The following is a 16,501-nucleotide window of genomic DNA, read 5'->3' as shown; positions in this document are numbered from 1 at the left end:
TAGAAATACGTACGGGACATACCTACCTACCTAGGCGCCCAGGGTATTTACCCAAAGATCTCCTCAGCCTAGTGGCGACGCTTTTGAATGGTGACGCTCGCCATATTCCACTCAATACGCCCTTCTCGGGAACGATCAAAACACCGGCGTTGCATCAATCGTACCACGTAAACAAGGGATAGCATTGATTCATATTATCTACGCGAGATGGAATCTACGAGATGTAATAAGCACAATCCAAGGCATCGGAACATTTGCCTCTTTTAGTAGCCGAGTCGAGCTAGGTCCTTATTATACTCCATACAAAGTGGTCGCGAAACCCAGTTGCCGATGGGCAGGACGTAACGTGTATACAGTATGGGCACATAGGAAACAGGGAGCCACAAGCAAGGTAATCACCCCCAAAAAACCAACCTAGCGGACTTCATCGCGCGTGACCACATTTCTCCAAGGCCAACCCCGCAAACTTCTCCACGTCTCGACCGCCAGGTACGACACCACAACCCTCCAATGTTCCATAGAACCCCCCGGGGGCCCAGGGTTTGCCCGGCGATGATTTGCGCGGAGCCGTGGCGTGGAGGGGAAAACAAAGAGAAAAAGGAGAGCTTGAAAAATGGGGATCGTCGAGTTTGCCTTGTCCGTATTTTTTTTTCTCAATCGCGCCTAGGGAGAGGGTCCCTTTTTTAGTCCTGGGCTGGGTTTCTATTTTATTCTTTTTGGTCCCCTTCGTTTTTTTTTTTTTTTTTTGTTTAATTTTGGGTCTTGCAATAATCTAGCTTGCCCTACTTACCCACGCGGTCGTGGTCGTTGTTTTAAACAAAAGGATGCAAAATCGCTGTCATATACACGACTGCAGACTTCAACTGATGGAATAGCCCCCAATTTGCCATCATGCTGCTATTTACAAAGCTCGCGGCTCCCAAGGCCCCGAAGCGTCGGTCAAGAGCTGGTAAGTTTAGCTGACTTGTAGCGCGGTACAATTACCATCTGGGGACTGGTTGACTGACTTTTTATCCTCTTGGCCACTATTCCAGGTTGCACATCCTGGTATGATCTTCCCACCATTTTCTTGAATTGTTCTTCAGCCGCTCGGATAGGATTGCTAACAGAAAAAACCCCCCATGTTACAGCAAAGAAAGGGTCCGTTTTGTTCTCAGCTTCACTGGCTTGCCTAGTCCCCCCCACGCTTCAGCCGCTTATCCCATTACAATGACGGTGTGGTTGCGGGGAATATGCTATGCGGCCACTATACTCTCAAATCACTCGCGAAAAAAGCGTTTTCAAACAAAGCTGACCTTTCCCATTGACTATCCACAGAAAAAGAAATGTAACGAGGAACGACCGCAGTGCTCCCGCTGTGCGGAGCGAGGGAGCTCCTGTGTTTATGAGCCCGTTAGGCCCAGGCAGCGCAGGAAGCGTGACTCTTTCGTTTCCTCGCTGGCCGACGCCTCTACCAACGGAGACCGGCAACATGAGTCTGAAGCAGACGACCATGGCGTCCGATTTGATAGGTTCGACGCCTGCGAGGACCGCCTTGGTCAACATCAACGCGTCTCACATGACTGGGGACATCAGCCTTGGCAAGCGAGCATACCTGATCCTTTTGACGATGATCTTATCTTTTCTCCACTGGACGACACTTTTGATCCAAATATACTACTGGCGCCTCCCCTGGAGATCAGCTCGGTTACAATAAATCCGGATGAAGATCTCGCAGGCCCGCTCAGCTCGACTACTCAGCCAAGAGTGCTTAGATACGACGAAGACGACGACGATGGCGAGGAGGAAATCGACATCGGAGGAGGAGGGGCAGGGCTGATCGGGATCAAGCACGATAGGAGGAGCTCCTTCACGTCGACAACAACCGTGGCAACAAACACAACCACCGGAAACACCATCTTCAGCACCGACCTTACAATCTGCTCCCCTGCCACGGTCCGGTCACCTCTGCTCGAGTTCACATGCCCTTCGTTTTCGGAATTTTCCGAGAACCCACGCCAACGGTCGCTGGTGGATCACTTTTGCAACGTCCTTTCTCATTTAATTGTCTTTCGCGAGGAGACGGGCAATCCATTTCAGCAGCTCGTTCTACCACTGATGCGTAGCGGTGGTGGTGGTGGTGGTGGCGGCGGCGGCGGCAACTCACCTGTTGCCGATGCGGTTTTTGCGCTCGCGGGAGCGCATTTGGAGCATCGAGGTGTGGATGTGCAAGGGGGCGAGAAGTCTTTATACTACCACCACCGGGCAATCCAGGGGCTTGCCGGGTTGATAAGGATGCACAATGCGGGCGCGAATCGAAATGAGGTTCTGGCGGCTATCATGCTACTAATTTACTATGAAGTGGTAAGTTCCGTAGATTGTTGTTATGTCTATCTTGCCAACACGTTACTGACTTGGACTCAAAATAGCTGGTTCAGAGAGGCCGCTCCAACATTGTCGAAGGTCATCTCAAGGGTGCTCTGACAGTCATGTGCTCGAATCCGGAGCCCCTAGACTCGACGGGAATCTTCCTCGAGCGAGTAAGCATACCTTTTTCACTTATTCCAGAAAAGGAGAAAAAAAAAAAAAAAGACATCATCTAACCAGCTCCCTGTAGGCATTCCGCTTCTACGACGTAATCGCGGCTCTTTCATTTGGCACAGCGCCACTGTCCACCGCCCCAGCAGCAGGCTGCCTTGTGCCATTCCCGATATCGGCACCAACCGCCACTTCGACTCTCAACAACGTGGACAGTCTTCTGGGCATGGCCACAACGCTATGGCCGATAATTCATCGTCTATCGGCCCTCCTCCCGCTCAAGACCGACGTCGCAAAGGCGCGTGATGCTGGCCATACCGGCAAAGTCGCGGTTCTGCGAACAGAATTCGAAACTACAGTCGGGGCTGTGGAGGCTGCACTGCTTGGATGGACCCCCAACCTGCCGACCGGATGGGTCCTTCACGAGAGTGATTCAACCAAGCTGGTGGAAGATAGCACTGCTGCGAAAGACGAAGCCTCGGCAGGGGAAGAGAAGAGGTCAGGTAGCGACTCGGCCCGGCTACACTCTATTCTCAACAACGCCCTCGCATACCGCAACTCGGCCCTCGTCTACCTCTACCGTACCGTGCTCTCGCACCCACGCGACCACCCGCTCGTCCAGCGCCATACAAACCTCTCGCTGAGGCACTGCGCGGCAACTGTGGAACACCAAGGGCCGATGGGCGCGCTGCTGTGGCCGCTGTTTGTCGCTGCGTGTGAGGCTGCGACCGAGGCCGATCGCGATACTGCGCGGACGGCTTTCGCGGCCATCGACAAGAGGCAAGGCATGACCAATATTGAGCGAGCATGGGACATTGTCCAGGAAGTTTGGAGAAGGGCTGAGAGTGGAGGTGGAGAGACTGTGAGGCCGGACAGATTGGGGTCAGAGACCAGCCCTGCTCAGCTTTCAACGGCCTGCTCCCGAGAACTCAAAGGGACGGCTGATATGTGGAGGGTGGTTAGCCAGGAAATGGGCGTAAACATCGTTTTTGGATGATGGACACGAGGAGCAAAAGGAATATGGGACGGTGATGATAACAATATTACTTGTGAGTAAACAGGCTGCCGAAATATTATGAGGGGGCGGGTGGTGGTCAGGGGCTCCAAGGCTGGAAAAGTTTGCGTCTTGAGGCTTGGAATACTGATACTATCAGAACAACAATTGCAGTCAATTCCGTGTACTTTGTTGGGTTTTTCGCGGCAGCTCGTGCAAGGCACTTTTGCGAGGCTCGTTGTCTGTAGGCTCGCCTAATTTACGACCTTCATTTATTTATCTTTATCATTCAGACCAAAACAAGCAATCAATATCAATGCTTAATGAACGACCCCCGCATTACCCTGTAGACTTTGCCAGCAAGATAGCTTCTCACTGGAGGAAAGCCGTGGCGGCTTTGTCTTGATATCGTCTATATCCAAAACCTTGACGTCTCATGACCCCCTGAACTCGACCTTAGGTCGGAGAGGACTGTGCCCTGGTTTGCTGTAGGACAGCATGAAGACAATGAGATTTGTATAATTTTGGAAAGCGGAGACACAAGAGACAAAGTCGACACGCAGCTACCCGCACGTGTATATAAACGGCACGGGTGGTTTGGGCAGCCGGCACCTGGATGCCTGCTTGTTGGTTAGGCTCAGCTGAGAGCACCCCCCGGTAGCTGCGCTGATAAACAATGTCTTGGTATACTGTTTGACCGGTACCAGCGAGGCAGGTGTCAGCCAAGCCACACCGGGGGAAAGAGGTCGAGTGTGATATTTGGAGGTGATTACGACGAAAGATTGTTTATCTCTCTAGCTCTGTCAAAGATTGAGCCATGGGGCTAAAGTAGGTAGGTAATCACTGGAGTTCGGTTCCTTGGGCCCGATTGACGAGATGGCAAGCAAAGGGGAAGCAAAAGATGGGCGACACAAAAGCGCGAAGTGGCTGGTCCGTTCCTTTAGCGGGCCGTCAAGGATGGGCTAGTACCCCGGTACCCCTGACGCTTGGCGTGAGTGCACCTTCCAGAAACGAAACCTTCCCCCGCAACGAGGTCATATTAACTTGGAAATTTACGAAGTGAAGTAGCCATGTGTGGCGATTTTTTTTTGTATTCGATTTTCTTATCCTAATTTGTCTGATCCTTTCTCCCCNNCCCCCCCCCCCCCCCCCCCTGGCTGCGAGCGAGCGATAAAAGGCTGGATTAAGCAGGCGATCCACGAGATTACAGAGTAAGCTTCTTCAAAGAACTGCTCGTTGGTACAACACTTGCAAGCGATCCGTTTAACCGAACCATCGAAGACAAGTGTATCCTGGACTACAGATACTAGACTAGACAAAGCAAGACAAGATACCAAGACTACCTATACTCTCAACTGTACAAATTGTATTCACCCGTCTCGGATGCCGACCCGGATTGTCGCACCTGCAGCACGAAAGCGGTGTCCCGCAATGATCATTCCATTCTCCCCTCTTCAGCTGGAGCGGGGGAAAATACGATACCTTACGGTACCACAGTATAGCCACCACCTCTGTGGTTGGGCTTGGAGAGAGAGAGGCCTGCCTAGGCGAGTTTTTGTCTGTCGCCATGGCGGTTGGGATTTTACCCTGAGCCGAACTCCTCCTCACTGGGCGAATGCCACCGTCCAATCAGACCTTGCCTTCCCCAACCGTGTTTTTTTTTTCTCTAACGGCTAAAAAGGCTCCACCGAATGGATAAGCAGCAAAAAGAGTGGGACTGGGCTGTTGATCGGAAATTGGAGAAGGGACACAACCTTACTCCCCATGTTGCCCATTTCCCAAGAATCTTTGCGTGAGGAGACTCTTTCTTTGAGTGAACAAAGTTCCACACCACCACGTGTGTGCGTGTGCGGGAAGTCATTGTCCATTGGGTTCATGCTACCTCATTCCGCCCCTGCATGATCGCAAACTCTATAACCTGGCGCTTTGATCACTGTTTATGTTGAGGACTTATAATAATCTCTTCTGATTATTATATTTGTGACAGCTTTAATTTGCGGATTCACACCTAGGGCCAATGCGCTGATTTTGTTTTACTCCGGACGTGTCGTTCCAGCAGCAAGCTGGTCCAGGATTTTGTGTCTATGAGAGTAACTTACCTACGAGCTGCTACAGAGGAATCTTCTTTCACCGAATTGGTGTGCTTGGCTCCTCCTATTAGACGGCCACCTCCCATAGGTGGAATAGGCCGGTCGATATCATGTTCGCCGCCTCCCCCGGTGAGGAGAAGCCTTCTCCGGCTTGACCAGGCAATCACAGCTGCCAAGATGGCATGGGTGGCATCCACTCAAGCCAAGCCGTTGGGACCACGGAAAAGACAGGCTGTGGGATATCGGTCCAGGCAACCCCAATTTACTCGCTTCTCTATTGATTCCTGATCCACCTGAGATATGGCTTTTGTGGTCTATGTAACCCGAGCGCGGGAACATGAGACCTCAGCCCATACGAGGTTTGCGCAGGTGTAGCGAGTGAGGTTGGTTTGTTGACAAGAAGAGAGAAAAAAGAAGAAGAAAAAAAAAAACTCAGCGGTCTGTTGGACAAGCACCAAAGTTTGCAACCCAGAATCCTAGGGCTCTCATGGTGGCATCGGACCGCGGACCGGGGTTTGCCAATATTATTGAACCACCCCATACTCGCGTCGTTTGCTTGGCCTTGCCCTTCTCGGGCAGGTACTTTCCCACACCTGCATGCATGGCCTGCAGGGCTAACACCGACGACGACAGGGCGAAGAGCTAAAGCACGGAGACTATCTTGCTGTCTTCCATTTTCGTCATGGCCTACTCATCTTACCCCTGGCTGGTGTACTCCGCCTGCCAACCCTCCTCCCTACCCCATGGGTATGCAGTGAGGTGGTAGCAGTCAAAAAAGGGTATATCACGGTAGCCCTCCCAACCCTCCTTGATGCAGGTTTCCCTCTCTTCCCTTTCTTCACCCCCTCAGCTTCCCTCAACTGTACGCTCACAGTCGACGAAAAAGGCCCTGATTTATTCAACTTCGTTGCCACTTTACGGTCCAACTCCCCCAACGAAACCCCTGTCAAAATGAAGGTCATCGCCATTCTGTCGCTCGTCTCGCTCGCCTTTGGCAGCGTCGTTGAGAAGCGCGAGTGTGCCGGCAACAACTGCAACCGTGCCATCACCGGAGTCCAGGACCGTCCTGCTCCCCTCTCGGTCCGCCAGGCCGACTGCTCCAGCTTCCAGACCACCACCGTCACCCCCGCTGCCACGTAAGTGCAACCGGATGGTTTCCAGGGGCTTGTTTTTGCGTTGTTTTGTATACATGACCCAAACCCATTGTATGTGTACTAACATGACCCCCTTCTTCAGCACCGTGACCGTGACCGTCGAGGCTGAGGGCACCGCCGTCATCAAGCGTGACGCCATTCTCGAGATCCGCCAGGCCACCTCCAACGTCAAGCCCACCTACGCCACCGCTTGCTCATCTGACGCCGCCTACGCTTCGGCCTGCAACTGCTGGGGCATCACCTCTGCCGTCACCACTGCCCCTACCCCTACCGTCACCGTCACCAGCACCATCGACTACTGCGAGGACTTGTAAATGGCTCCTTCGCTTGCTTGATGGCAAAGGGGGGGTTTATTCTACCGTGAGGAGGAGGTTTCTGGGCGTGGGGGGGGGGGGAAGAGGCTGTCAACAGCCTAGGGTCGACTTTGGCCCATCTCTGGGGGTTGCGTTTTATCAACGTGACCGGAGCAGCGACTGGCTTGGTCGGACCTGAAGCACCTTCCACGACCGGGTATGGATTCTTGCAGTAGAGCTCCCTGCTGTCAGGGGGATGATGCATGCAACGGGATTTTTAACGAGGAAAAATATGATTAGATTCTTGTAAATGCTAATGATTAAAGATCTTGATACAAAAACCTGCGTGGCCCAGACGTGCCCATGTTTTCTTACTCGATACGTCCTGTGTGGTTTTTGACAATTGGGGCCCAACCAAGTCAACAGTTTCTTTGGTCTGGCACACTCACCTTTGTTGTGTCACTCCGGCCGAACCATGTCACCGGGTAATTTGAACGCGGTCTTGGTCCCTGGTTGCCCTCCCGCATTTCCTATTTATCCTATAGTAGAGTAATTATAAATAGCCGTCATTGACATCACGTAGTGATATAGTGCGCATGCAGTATCGGACTAGAAAGGGTTTAGCGACTTGCATTATACCCCTTGCGACACTAACTCGGGACAACAACCGTGTATCCTTTACTCGACTAGTGCACCGGTAACAGAAGTAACTTTTTAGCCATAGTTTTCGAGGTACATATATCGGTTACAAGGCCGGGCCACATCTTGGTTACCACAAAGGCATTCGAACTCACCCTTGCTTGTTGCAGTCATATATTGCCTTGGAGGTCACGTGTCCAACTTGGGTGTCCAGAATGGATTGTATCCGCTGGCAAGGACGGGGGGGGGGGTTTTTTTATAACCATACAAAACTCCTTGCGAGGTTATTTTCCGAGAAGAGTCACCATTACTTGTGTAGCATTGGGGTATTCAAATATATATGCTGGATATGTTATAAATCATCAAATTTTGATACGTACCCATGCTCAGCCGTGGTCGGAAGCTCAGGAGAGGGAATCAACACCTTTCACCTTCCGTCCTCATCTTGTTGTGCCAAAGGAGCTGATCCTTATGATTTTTGACTACCGAATAAAGGAGTTTATAACGCATATAAAACCTTTGCAACTCCAACGGGCCACTCCACGTTAGCAAGAGCCTTCTATGCTACCAACGATTATCTCTCGTCCCCGACTGGAACCCTCGAGTTCGTGATACAAAGATATTAAAAGATATTGTAATCCCAAGCGACGACTAATTATTGCAGCTTTGCGCCGCTATCATAGCACATGTATTCTAGGGACGAAAAAAAAAAAAAAAAAGAGAAGAAGACACAAGCCTACCGCCTAGGAATCCCGACAATCAGACCCTCGTGGCCCGTTGTGCCATGAATACGCTGAACCACACATGCGCACCGGGCTGCTGCGAGTCCCCAGGCTTTGGCGGGCGGGAAGTTGAGCTACAGGCGCCTATTTATGCAAGAGCGCGATGAGAGCATTAAATACCCATCAGATTGGACAAATGCCATGGCCTGTCTCGTCTTTACCTAGCGCAGCTTGTACGTATCATTTCCCAAGATATGACAAGTGCTTGACACTTGAGAAAACCTATGATACGCTTCATCAGCGTGTCATATGGCGGCAGGCCAGCCAATTCGAGAGGGGGGCTCCCAGGGACTTTGCGAGCTAAGATGTACGCCTGCTGCTCATGCAGATAGGTCCAAGGTTCGGCCATGCGGTGATCGTAACTAGCCGGCGGTGGCGTGCGGAGAGCAGAGAAGTCGCGCTGAACGCCTTGGTGTACTGCAGTGTGTTTGGGACAGATATCATTTCAGACTCAATAAGTCAACCGACAAGACGGTCGAATAAATGCAGTGGGTGGGTACCTCTGAGCACCATTCTCACGGATATGAAACGACGAGCGCTGCACACATCCCATCGTCACAAGGCCGGCGGCAACGTCGACCAAGTCCACGCAAGACAAGAAACGGCACAAAGAGAGAGTAAAGGGAGAAAGGGCCCAAGAGCTTGCAGGGCATGCTTTTTTTCTTCGTTTGTTTCAACGGCCCCCGCCAGGCCTGAATTCCGAGGTGTACACCTAGACGCCTTGATCATGAAAAATCCCCCGATCCGTCTTTGGGGTTGCTGCTGCAAAATGCAAAATCCCTTCGTGATGCACCGTCGTTCAAAGAGTACCTTTTTTATTTGCCTTGTCCGTCACTCCCTCTAAAAAAAACAGCAAGCCAGGAAAGCCGAACTCATAAACAAGTAAACATGAAAGTTTCAGCATCTATGATGACTTGGCCTTCTTGTCCTTCTTGCTGACCTCGGTGACCGTAAGGCCTAAGTTAAACGGGGGAGTCGATCGGTCAGCCTTGTATGCTCCTTCCAAGTACGCATCCGAGTCCTGTGCTTTGGACTACTGGCCATGCGCTAGTTGTCATTCTCTTTGGGTTGCGTTGACGTACTGGGAGGCAAGCTCTGCTTGAGCTTCTCGGCCTTCTCCGCATCCTTGAGTATCAGGGTGTACAGGTTCTTCTGGCAGCGAACCTTGAACTTGACCTGGTTCGACTTCTTGTTCTTCTTGATCCTGGCAGCTAAAAGTCCGTCACATGTCTCGTTAGAGCATGAAATTAAACAAGTATCGTCGTAAAATAGCGATATATCGGTCGTTTTTTTTTTTTCTTTCTCTCTTTTGCTCGTCGGTTTCGAGGGAGAACAGCTCAGCTGTCTTGTGTCGTCGTGGGCAACTCACAGGAAGCATCCTTCCTCCGGCAGATCTCGATGAACTGTGGATTTCTGGGTTAGCGCCCTGCCTTTTAGACGAAAATGGCTTGAAGACAGAATTCTGTTAATAGAGCAATACCTTCTTGATGTCGGCGACTTCGCGAGGCATTTTGGCGGTGTTTTGAGGCGGCAATTGGGTTGACGTCGAAATCGAGGGGCTATTTTGGTTGCGAGGAGGAATTTCGTAACTACACAGCTTGGGTTTGTGGGCTTGGGGATTGCAAAGTCAAGGGACTTGGCGGTCCCAAAAGTGGGGTCTAATTTTGGTCATTTGTGCATGTTGATTGGTCCATGCCTTTGCAGCAGTGAAATCTTGCAAGCTGGTGTTGTCCCATCGTCCCGAGGAAGTCCAATTATGAATTATCCCTTGCATATTGTATCCAAATCATCAAATTTTGATACCTGATGGTGTACGTAATTTGCTGTCATGTATCTCATTATCCAAGCTGGCGTTTCATGCTTTGTAGAACGCGTGGTGAAAGTATAAAACGAAAAAAAAAGAATGCTTTAGCTTGTCCGATCTACAGAGTACAGACATGAACTCGGAGCCGATTGGGAGCTCTTCAGTGTTGCGACCCCGCGAATTGGCTAACACTCCTGTGGCTGACGCGTTCCGTTCGACGATACGCATACGGCATTTATCTGTCCTCCGCAACAGCTTCTACCTCGATGGGTTTCGCATACTATATTTTCAGATGATGTGACTTGTATTCGTGTCTCAACAAACCTAACAGTGATTAACTTTTCGACACGTCTTGTCCAACATCAGCCTGCCTTTGGTTGCTTCGTCACCAGTCGCTCATTCACCTACACTTGATTGCCACTACCACAAAAGAAGCCTTTCATAACACGTACAACATCCTTACTGGACTTTCATACTTAACATTGGAACTACCGCCATAATGCCTACTCCCCTAGATAACGCCATGAAGTCCAAGGTCAGAACTTGCACGCCGAAACTTATAAAAATTTACTAGAATAGATCTAGCTTGCTGACTCGAAGATGCAGAATGCTATTCTCGGTACGGTTCCTCATCTGATGCCATAAGCACTGTTGCTATTCACGATCACTAAACAGCCTCACTAGCATTCACGGGATTGGTGACTGGTGCCGCCGTCTGGGCCATCTGGGGCGGCGATATGTTTCCCAAGGAGTCCGACCCAAAAGGCGACCCAGATACATGGACTCATGAAGAACTGAGGAGATGGCTTGCTGCTGTAAGTTTTCTGTGCATCTGAGGCTGCCGACATGGTTCCGGACAACTGTTTCTATTTCAAGGTATATACATAATCTAATTCGAGACGTTTTGTAGAGGAATCTCCACCCCAAAGGCTCCGACACAAGAGAGCAGCTATTAGAGAGGGTCAAGGCAAATATGAGGATCCCGCGTGCCTGAATGAATTGAAAGTTTTGCCGCAATGCTTTTAGGGATTTGTCGGTTGTTACGTGTCGAGCTTGAAGTGCCTGTCCCAAAGAGAGTTTTGGTAAACCTTGAGGGAATGTGTCAAGAACAAGCGTCCCGCAGTTATGTATATAGTCACGGAGGCTTGCATGAGTTTGAGTCACCGAAAATACCCATTTGTTTGATGTTATTTCAGTCATTCATGACAGTTGCATTGAGTCGATTGACTCGCCCAAGCCACATATTTGGCTGTGTTCAACGGTCCACTAGCCACGTTGACGTAGGGCGCCCGCACCAGTCTGCAGTGAGTGACTGCCTCAGAGCTAAGCGCGACGCGGAGGACAGCTTACCCGTTTCAGTATTTGATCCCACTTGTCGACAACACCTTTGCACTTTTTGCAACTTCAATTCTCCCACAACACATATTGTGGCCATCGTAATTACGCACGATGGATTTTCTACAGGTTCGTATTCCCTTTCTGTTTACCGCGTTGAAAAAAAGAGAAAGAAAAGAAAACCAAACAAAGCCACCCATGATGCGGCCCAAGGGACTAACTAACACTCTGGCTTATGCGCCCCTCAGCGTCTCGCGCGGTTCTTGGACCGTCCACTATTTCCCTGGAAGAAGCTCATTCTCGGCTTCTCCCTCGCACACTACTTCTTCGAAAGCTTTTTGTCCCTCCGTCAGTACCGGGTCCTCCAAGCAACCAAGCCACCCAAGGTTCTCGAGCAGCAAATCTCCCAGGAGGTCTTCGACAAGAGTCAAGCTTACGGCCGCGCAAAGGCCAAGTACGGTTTCGTCAGCAAGCTTTGGGGCCAGATCCAGAACATCGCCTTTATACAATATGACATCTTGCCCAAGCTCTGGGCGTGGTCGGGCAGACTGCTGCTCAGCTATGCGCCCGCCCGCTTCACCGGTGAAATCTCGCAGTCCATCGTCTTCGTCCTCGCCTTCGTCATGATCCAACAGGTTCTCTCGCTGCCCACTTCGATCTATCACACCTTCGTCCTCGAGGAGAAGTTCGGGTTCAACAAGCAAACGCCCAAGCTCTTCATCACGGATCTCATCAAGTCGCAGCTGCTCACCGTCGTCCTTACCCCACCCATCCTGGCCGGCTTCCTCAAGATCATCCAGAAGACGGGCGATCAGTTCTTTTACTACCTCTGGATGTTCGGTGCCTTCCTCCAGGTCTTCATGATCACCGTCTACCCGATCGCCATTCTGCCTTTGTTTAACAAACTGTCTCCGCTGGAACCCGGCGAACTCAAGACGGGAGTTGAGGCTTTGGCCAAGAGGCTCAACTTTCCGCTGCACGAGCTCTATGTGATTGATGGCAGCAAGCGCTCTGCTCACAGCAATGCCTACTTCTTTGGCCTGCCGTGGAAGAAGCATATTGTCATCTACGACACCTTGATTGAGAAGAGCGAAACCCAGGAGGTCGTTGCTGTGCTCGCGCACGAGCTCGGCCACTGGAAGCTTGGCCATACCACCAGCCTGTTTGGAATTGCCCAGGTACGTTGATTCCTGACTCGAAGCATGTTGAAACCCAGCGGCTTTTGTCTGTTACTGACCTAATGTTTAGGCGCACTTCTTCTACATCTTCACGCTCTTCTCTGTATTCATCAACAACAAGTCTCTGTACGCCGACTTTGGGTTTGTCAACGAGCGACCCATCATCATTGGGTTCCTGCTCTTCTCGGATGCGCTCGCGCCCATGGATGTTCTTATCCAGCTGGGTATGAACATTCTGAGCCGCAAGTTCGAGTTCCAGGCCGACGACTTCGCCAAGGGCCTTGGATACCCGGTTGAGCTGGCACGGTCTCTGATTAAGCTTCAGATCCAGAACCTGAGCAACATGGATGCCGACTGGATGTACGCTAGCTACCACTTCTCGCACCCGATTTTGTCAGAGAGGCTTAGGGCGCTTGGATGGCAGTCGAACGAGAAGATTGATATCAAGGAGAAGAAGGAAACGGATGAGGGTGTAGTCAAGGCCTCGGGAAGAGATGAACTGTAGATGACGTGAAGGGGTAGCCAGAGACGGTTTTGCGTCTGTTGAAGATTGAAGTTTACGGTCATACCGGAAATGTTACAACGTTCTCGAGGGCTGGCCTTGGGGATAAAATGACTCTGCAGTGTTCGAGCGGATCTTTCATGTAGGATATAAATACGCAGGAGAATTGAATCTGCGAACGGATCGCGCCTTGAAATAGAAATCCTTCTGAAATGCAGTGCGGATTGGTCCGACGAGGGACGCCATGACAATCCGCCGGTGAGGAGATAAGGGTGCCTGAGAACGAACGGAGTCAGGGCCCGTTGGGCATACGATAAACCCAACAAACTTTCCACGACGGGCGTGACCCGGGATTGACATGCGGTCTGCCAGGCTTCGCAGAACCAATGCGAGGTTATCAACTCGATAAAAAAGCAAACCTGGCCTTTTTATCAGGCATTTAATTATCTTTCCGCCCCAGTCCCGGTTCTCGGTGATTCAGGTTGGCAGCAGGCAGGTGTTCCAAGACGGTGTAGAAGCGATAGATAAAGCATTGAAATGTAAAAAAGAAAAGATAATGCCGATCACCTGACTTGTCCAGATAACTGCCGAGTAAGGTGCGTAGATGTTGTACAACACCGTAGGGGACGGTAATTCAACACCGAAGTTCCTTCCTCTCCGCAAGACGGGATGATGGACCTGAATACTCGTAGCGCTCGGCAAGTTCTGGTGGAACGCGGGCCGCTTTCATATCTGCAAGTCCAGTGGTAATGAAGCGGGAAGCTTTGAACGGACGAAAGCTTAATTAATTTTTTTAATTTTTTTTTTTCTTTTTTTCGCAATCGGGGCACTTTGCGCAAAAGTTGCGATAACAAAACGTCAAAATGTTCGTATTGTGGGAAATGGCCGGAAAAGCAGGTTATCCGCGGGAAAGTAGCAGACGGCGAAATGCAGGCAACCCCTTTCCGTCGGAGAGGCGAGGGCCTTTATCTCGAGCCTATGACGCTCCGTTGGGGCCGTCGAAAAAATCGAGTCAATTGACCAATGAGACACAGCAGCCCGTCCCAGCGGGTGGATACGGTGCACCGGACCTGGCCCATGGCGTCCGTGCTAGAGCCTCATGATTGTCCATAAACAGCGAGATTGTTTCTCCACTCAAAGAAGTTCGTATGCTTCGATGCGTTCGATCGCTGCGTCTTGTGCCTAATGCGTGCATGGCCTTTTCAAGGCGGACTTGGCCGTGGCGGGTCTTGGATAGTCTGGGCAGCCCTACGGAGTCTTGGACGTTTATACTAAGTTTTTTTTTTTTTTTTTTTTTGTCTTTTTTTATTCTTTACCGGTGACCAGAAATGGATAGTGATGCCAGGATAGGTCACTTGGTGTCGGCATTTACATAATGAAGAGTCCACTATCCAAGGTCCCTTCCCCAAATCAACGTCACAAGATCCCCGTTGGACCGTAGTTTCTCTTACGCAAAAATCTTCTCCTCCTCATCTTTACTTCTCCGCGTTTCCCACGGTCAGCCATGGCACCAGCCGGGGGAGGCATGGGAGGAATGACGGACGGGTACGTACCGCCTCGTGTGCTTTGATCCACGGGGTTATCTCGCCATCTCGACCTATTCTAGGTTCCCGGTCAGTTGGGCAGAAAGGAAGATAAGCGCCCCCCAGGGCTTGATAGGAAGTAGTATATAACAAACTGTTTGCCACTTGATTATCCGTTGCCTTTAATACCACTTGGTCTGGCAGTTCAACACTCATAGCAAAACCTCATCCCTGCCTTTATGGTACAACCAATAGTCAGCCAATAACAGACAGAAACCCCTGTGCTTCTCTTTCTGTCATTATCAAATCTGCATCGTCAAATCTAGTTCAACACACATACACACACCACAGCCAAGATGGGATCCTACTCAGCAGAGCCTGCGAAGCCCTGGGTTGAGACACCATGCTTGTACTCTCCCCAAGTCTCACGCGCAGCTGGCTGGTAAGCAGTTACTCCCTCAAGTCCTTGATCTCGTCCCAATTCAAACGTCGAGAGACATGTGCTCACCATACTTGCATGCCCCTTTACAGCAACATCTACCTCAAATTAGACAACCTCCAGCCATCAGGCTCATTCAAGTCCCGAGGCATCGGCAACATGATGCAGCGCGCCATAGCGCTCACGCCGAGGGACGACGTACACTTCTACTGCCCATCGGGGGGCAACGCCGGGCTGGCGTGTGCCACATCTGCCGCATCACTCGGCAAGCCCGCCACCATCGTGGTCCCGATCAAGACCCCGGCACACATGGTTGAGAAGCTCGAGGCGCTAGGAGCCGAGGTGCTGCGCCGGGGCAACAGCATCGCCGAGGCGGACGCGTACCTCAAGTCGCAGCTGCTGATCAACGACCCGAACGGCGTCTACGTCTCGCCGTTTGACCACCCCGACATCTGGGAAGGCGCCTCGAGCATCGTCGACGAGATCACGACCCAGATGAGGCTGCAGCCGGGAGGGCCCAAGGATACCGACGCCATCGTCTGCAACGTCGGCGGCGGCGGCCTGCTGATCGGCATCATGGACGGACTGGACCGCATCTACTGTGGCCGCGCCTCGCAGCAGCCCCGGGTGTTGGCCGTCGAGACGCGGGGCGCCGAGAGCCTCGACGCCAGCATCCGCGCCGGCAAGCTCATGACGCTGCCAAACATCACTTCCATCTGCTCGTCGCTGGGCGTGGCCAGGGTGGCGAGCCGCGCCTACGAGTGGACCAAGGCCGCGGCCGGCAGGCTCGTTACGACGGTGGTGGACGACGCCGACGCGGTTATGGGATCCGTCAAGTTCCTGGACGACGCGAGGCTGCTCGTTGAGGTTGCTTGTGGCGCTACCATCTCGGTCGTGTACAACGGCCAGCTGAGGCAGAAGCTGGGCAAGGGCATGAGCGACGCCGAGTGGGCCAAGCAGAACATAGTGCTAGTGGTGTGTGGTGGCTCGCACACCACGCTTGAGGCGCTCTTGAGGTACAAGGAAGAGTTTGGAGTATAACCAAAAAAGCATTGGGAGGAAGCCTGACAAAGAGTCAGGATATAATTGGTTCTGATATGGCGAGTTTGGAGTTTTGGGCGCCTGGAGTTTAGGTCGGGCTTCGAATTTAGCGGGATTTGGGTAATTATTTCTGAGCCTGGTTCGTGACATTAAGAAATAGAATAGAGTTAATCGTCCACTCTAGAGGACATATCTTCAAGAACCTTGTTT

At 51.5% G+C, this 16,501-nt stretch overlaps 5 protein-coding genes across 5 annotated transcripts; 4 read left to right on the top strand and 1 right to left on the bottom strand.

The window, feature by feature from the left end:
* Nucleotides 1-891: 891 nt before the first annotated feature.
* PpBr36_07431 (uncharacterized protein) lies at nucleotides 892-3,514 on the top strand (the record flags this gene model as incomplete). Its single annotated transcript, XM_029894568.1, has 6 exons — nucleotides 892-949; nucleotides 1,035-1,047; nucleotides 1,131-1,140; nucleotides 1,318-2,343; nucleotides 2,409-2,519; nucleotides 2,597-3,514. The coding sequence occupies 6 exons, from the start codon at nucleotides 892-894 to the stop codon at nucleotides 3,512-3,514; spliced, it is 2,136 nt and encodes a 711-aa protein (XP_029748415.1).
* Nucleotides 3,515-6,552: 3,038 nt separating this feature from the next.
* PpBr36_07430 (uncharacterized protein) lies at nucleotides 6,553-7,069 on the top strand (the record flags this gene model as incomplete). Its single annotated transcript, XM_029894567.1, has 2 exons — nucleotides 6,553-6,737; nucleotides 6,838-7,069. 2 exons carry the CDS (start codon nucleotides 6,553-6,555, stop codon nucleotides 7,067-7,069), a joined length of 417 nt encoding a protein of 138 aa, XP_029747847.1.
* Nucleotides 7,070-9,373: 2,304 nt separating this feature from the next.
* Nucleotides 9,374-10,027, bottom strand: PpBr36_07429 (uncharacterized protein; the record flags this gene model as incomplete). Its single annotated transcript, XM_029894566.1, has 4 exons — nucleotides 9,374-9,426; nucleotides 9,552-9,680; nucleotides 9,839-9,872; nucleotides 9,950-10,027. Coding segments are annotated over 4 exons (294 nt in total), but the record flags the coding sequence as incomplete, so codon positions are not given.
* A 745-nt stretch (nucleotides 10,028-10,772) lies between these two features.
* PpBr36_07428 (uncharacterized protein) lies at nucleotides 10,773-13,291 on the top strand (the record flags this gene model as incomplete). Its single annotated transcript, XM_029894565.1, has 5 exons — nucleotides 10,773-10,808; nucleotides 10,880-10,892; nucleotides 10,958-11,088; nucleotides 11,857-12,786; nucleotides 12,857-13,291. The coding sequence occupies 5 exons, from the start codon at nucleotides 10,773-10,775 to the stop codon at nucleotides 13,289-13,291; spliced, it is 1,545 nt and encodes a 514-aa protein (XP_029748548.1).
* A 1,876-nt stretch (nucleotides 13,292-15,167) lies between these two features.
* PpBr36_07427 (uncharacterized protein) lies at nucleotides 15,168-16,291 on the top strand (the record flags this gene model as incomplete). Its single annotated transcript, XM_029894564.1, has 2 exons — nucleotides 15,168-15,253; nucleotides 15,343-16,291. 2 exons carry the CDS (start codon nucleotides 15,168-15,170, stop codon nucleotides 16,289-16,291), a joined length of 1,035 nt encoding a protein of 344 aa, XP_029748544.1.
* Nucleotides 16,292-16,501: the final 210 nt, after the last annotated feature.

The sequence above is a fragment of the Pyricularia pennisetigena genome, chromosome 1 (genome assembly GCF_004337985.1).
Source record: "Pyricularia pennisetigena strain Br36 chromosome 1, whole genome shotgun sequence".
Taxonomy (NCBI): Eukaryota; Fungi; Ascomycota; class Sordariomycetes; order Magnaporthales; family Pyriculariaceae; genus Pyricularia; species Pyricularia pennisetigena.
The sequence above is the reverse complement of the archived record's forward strand: the minus strand, read 5'-3'. Positions and strand labels throughout refer to the sequence as shown.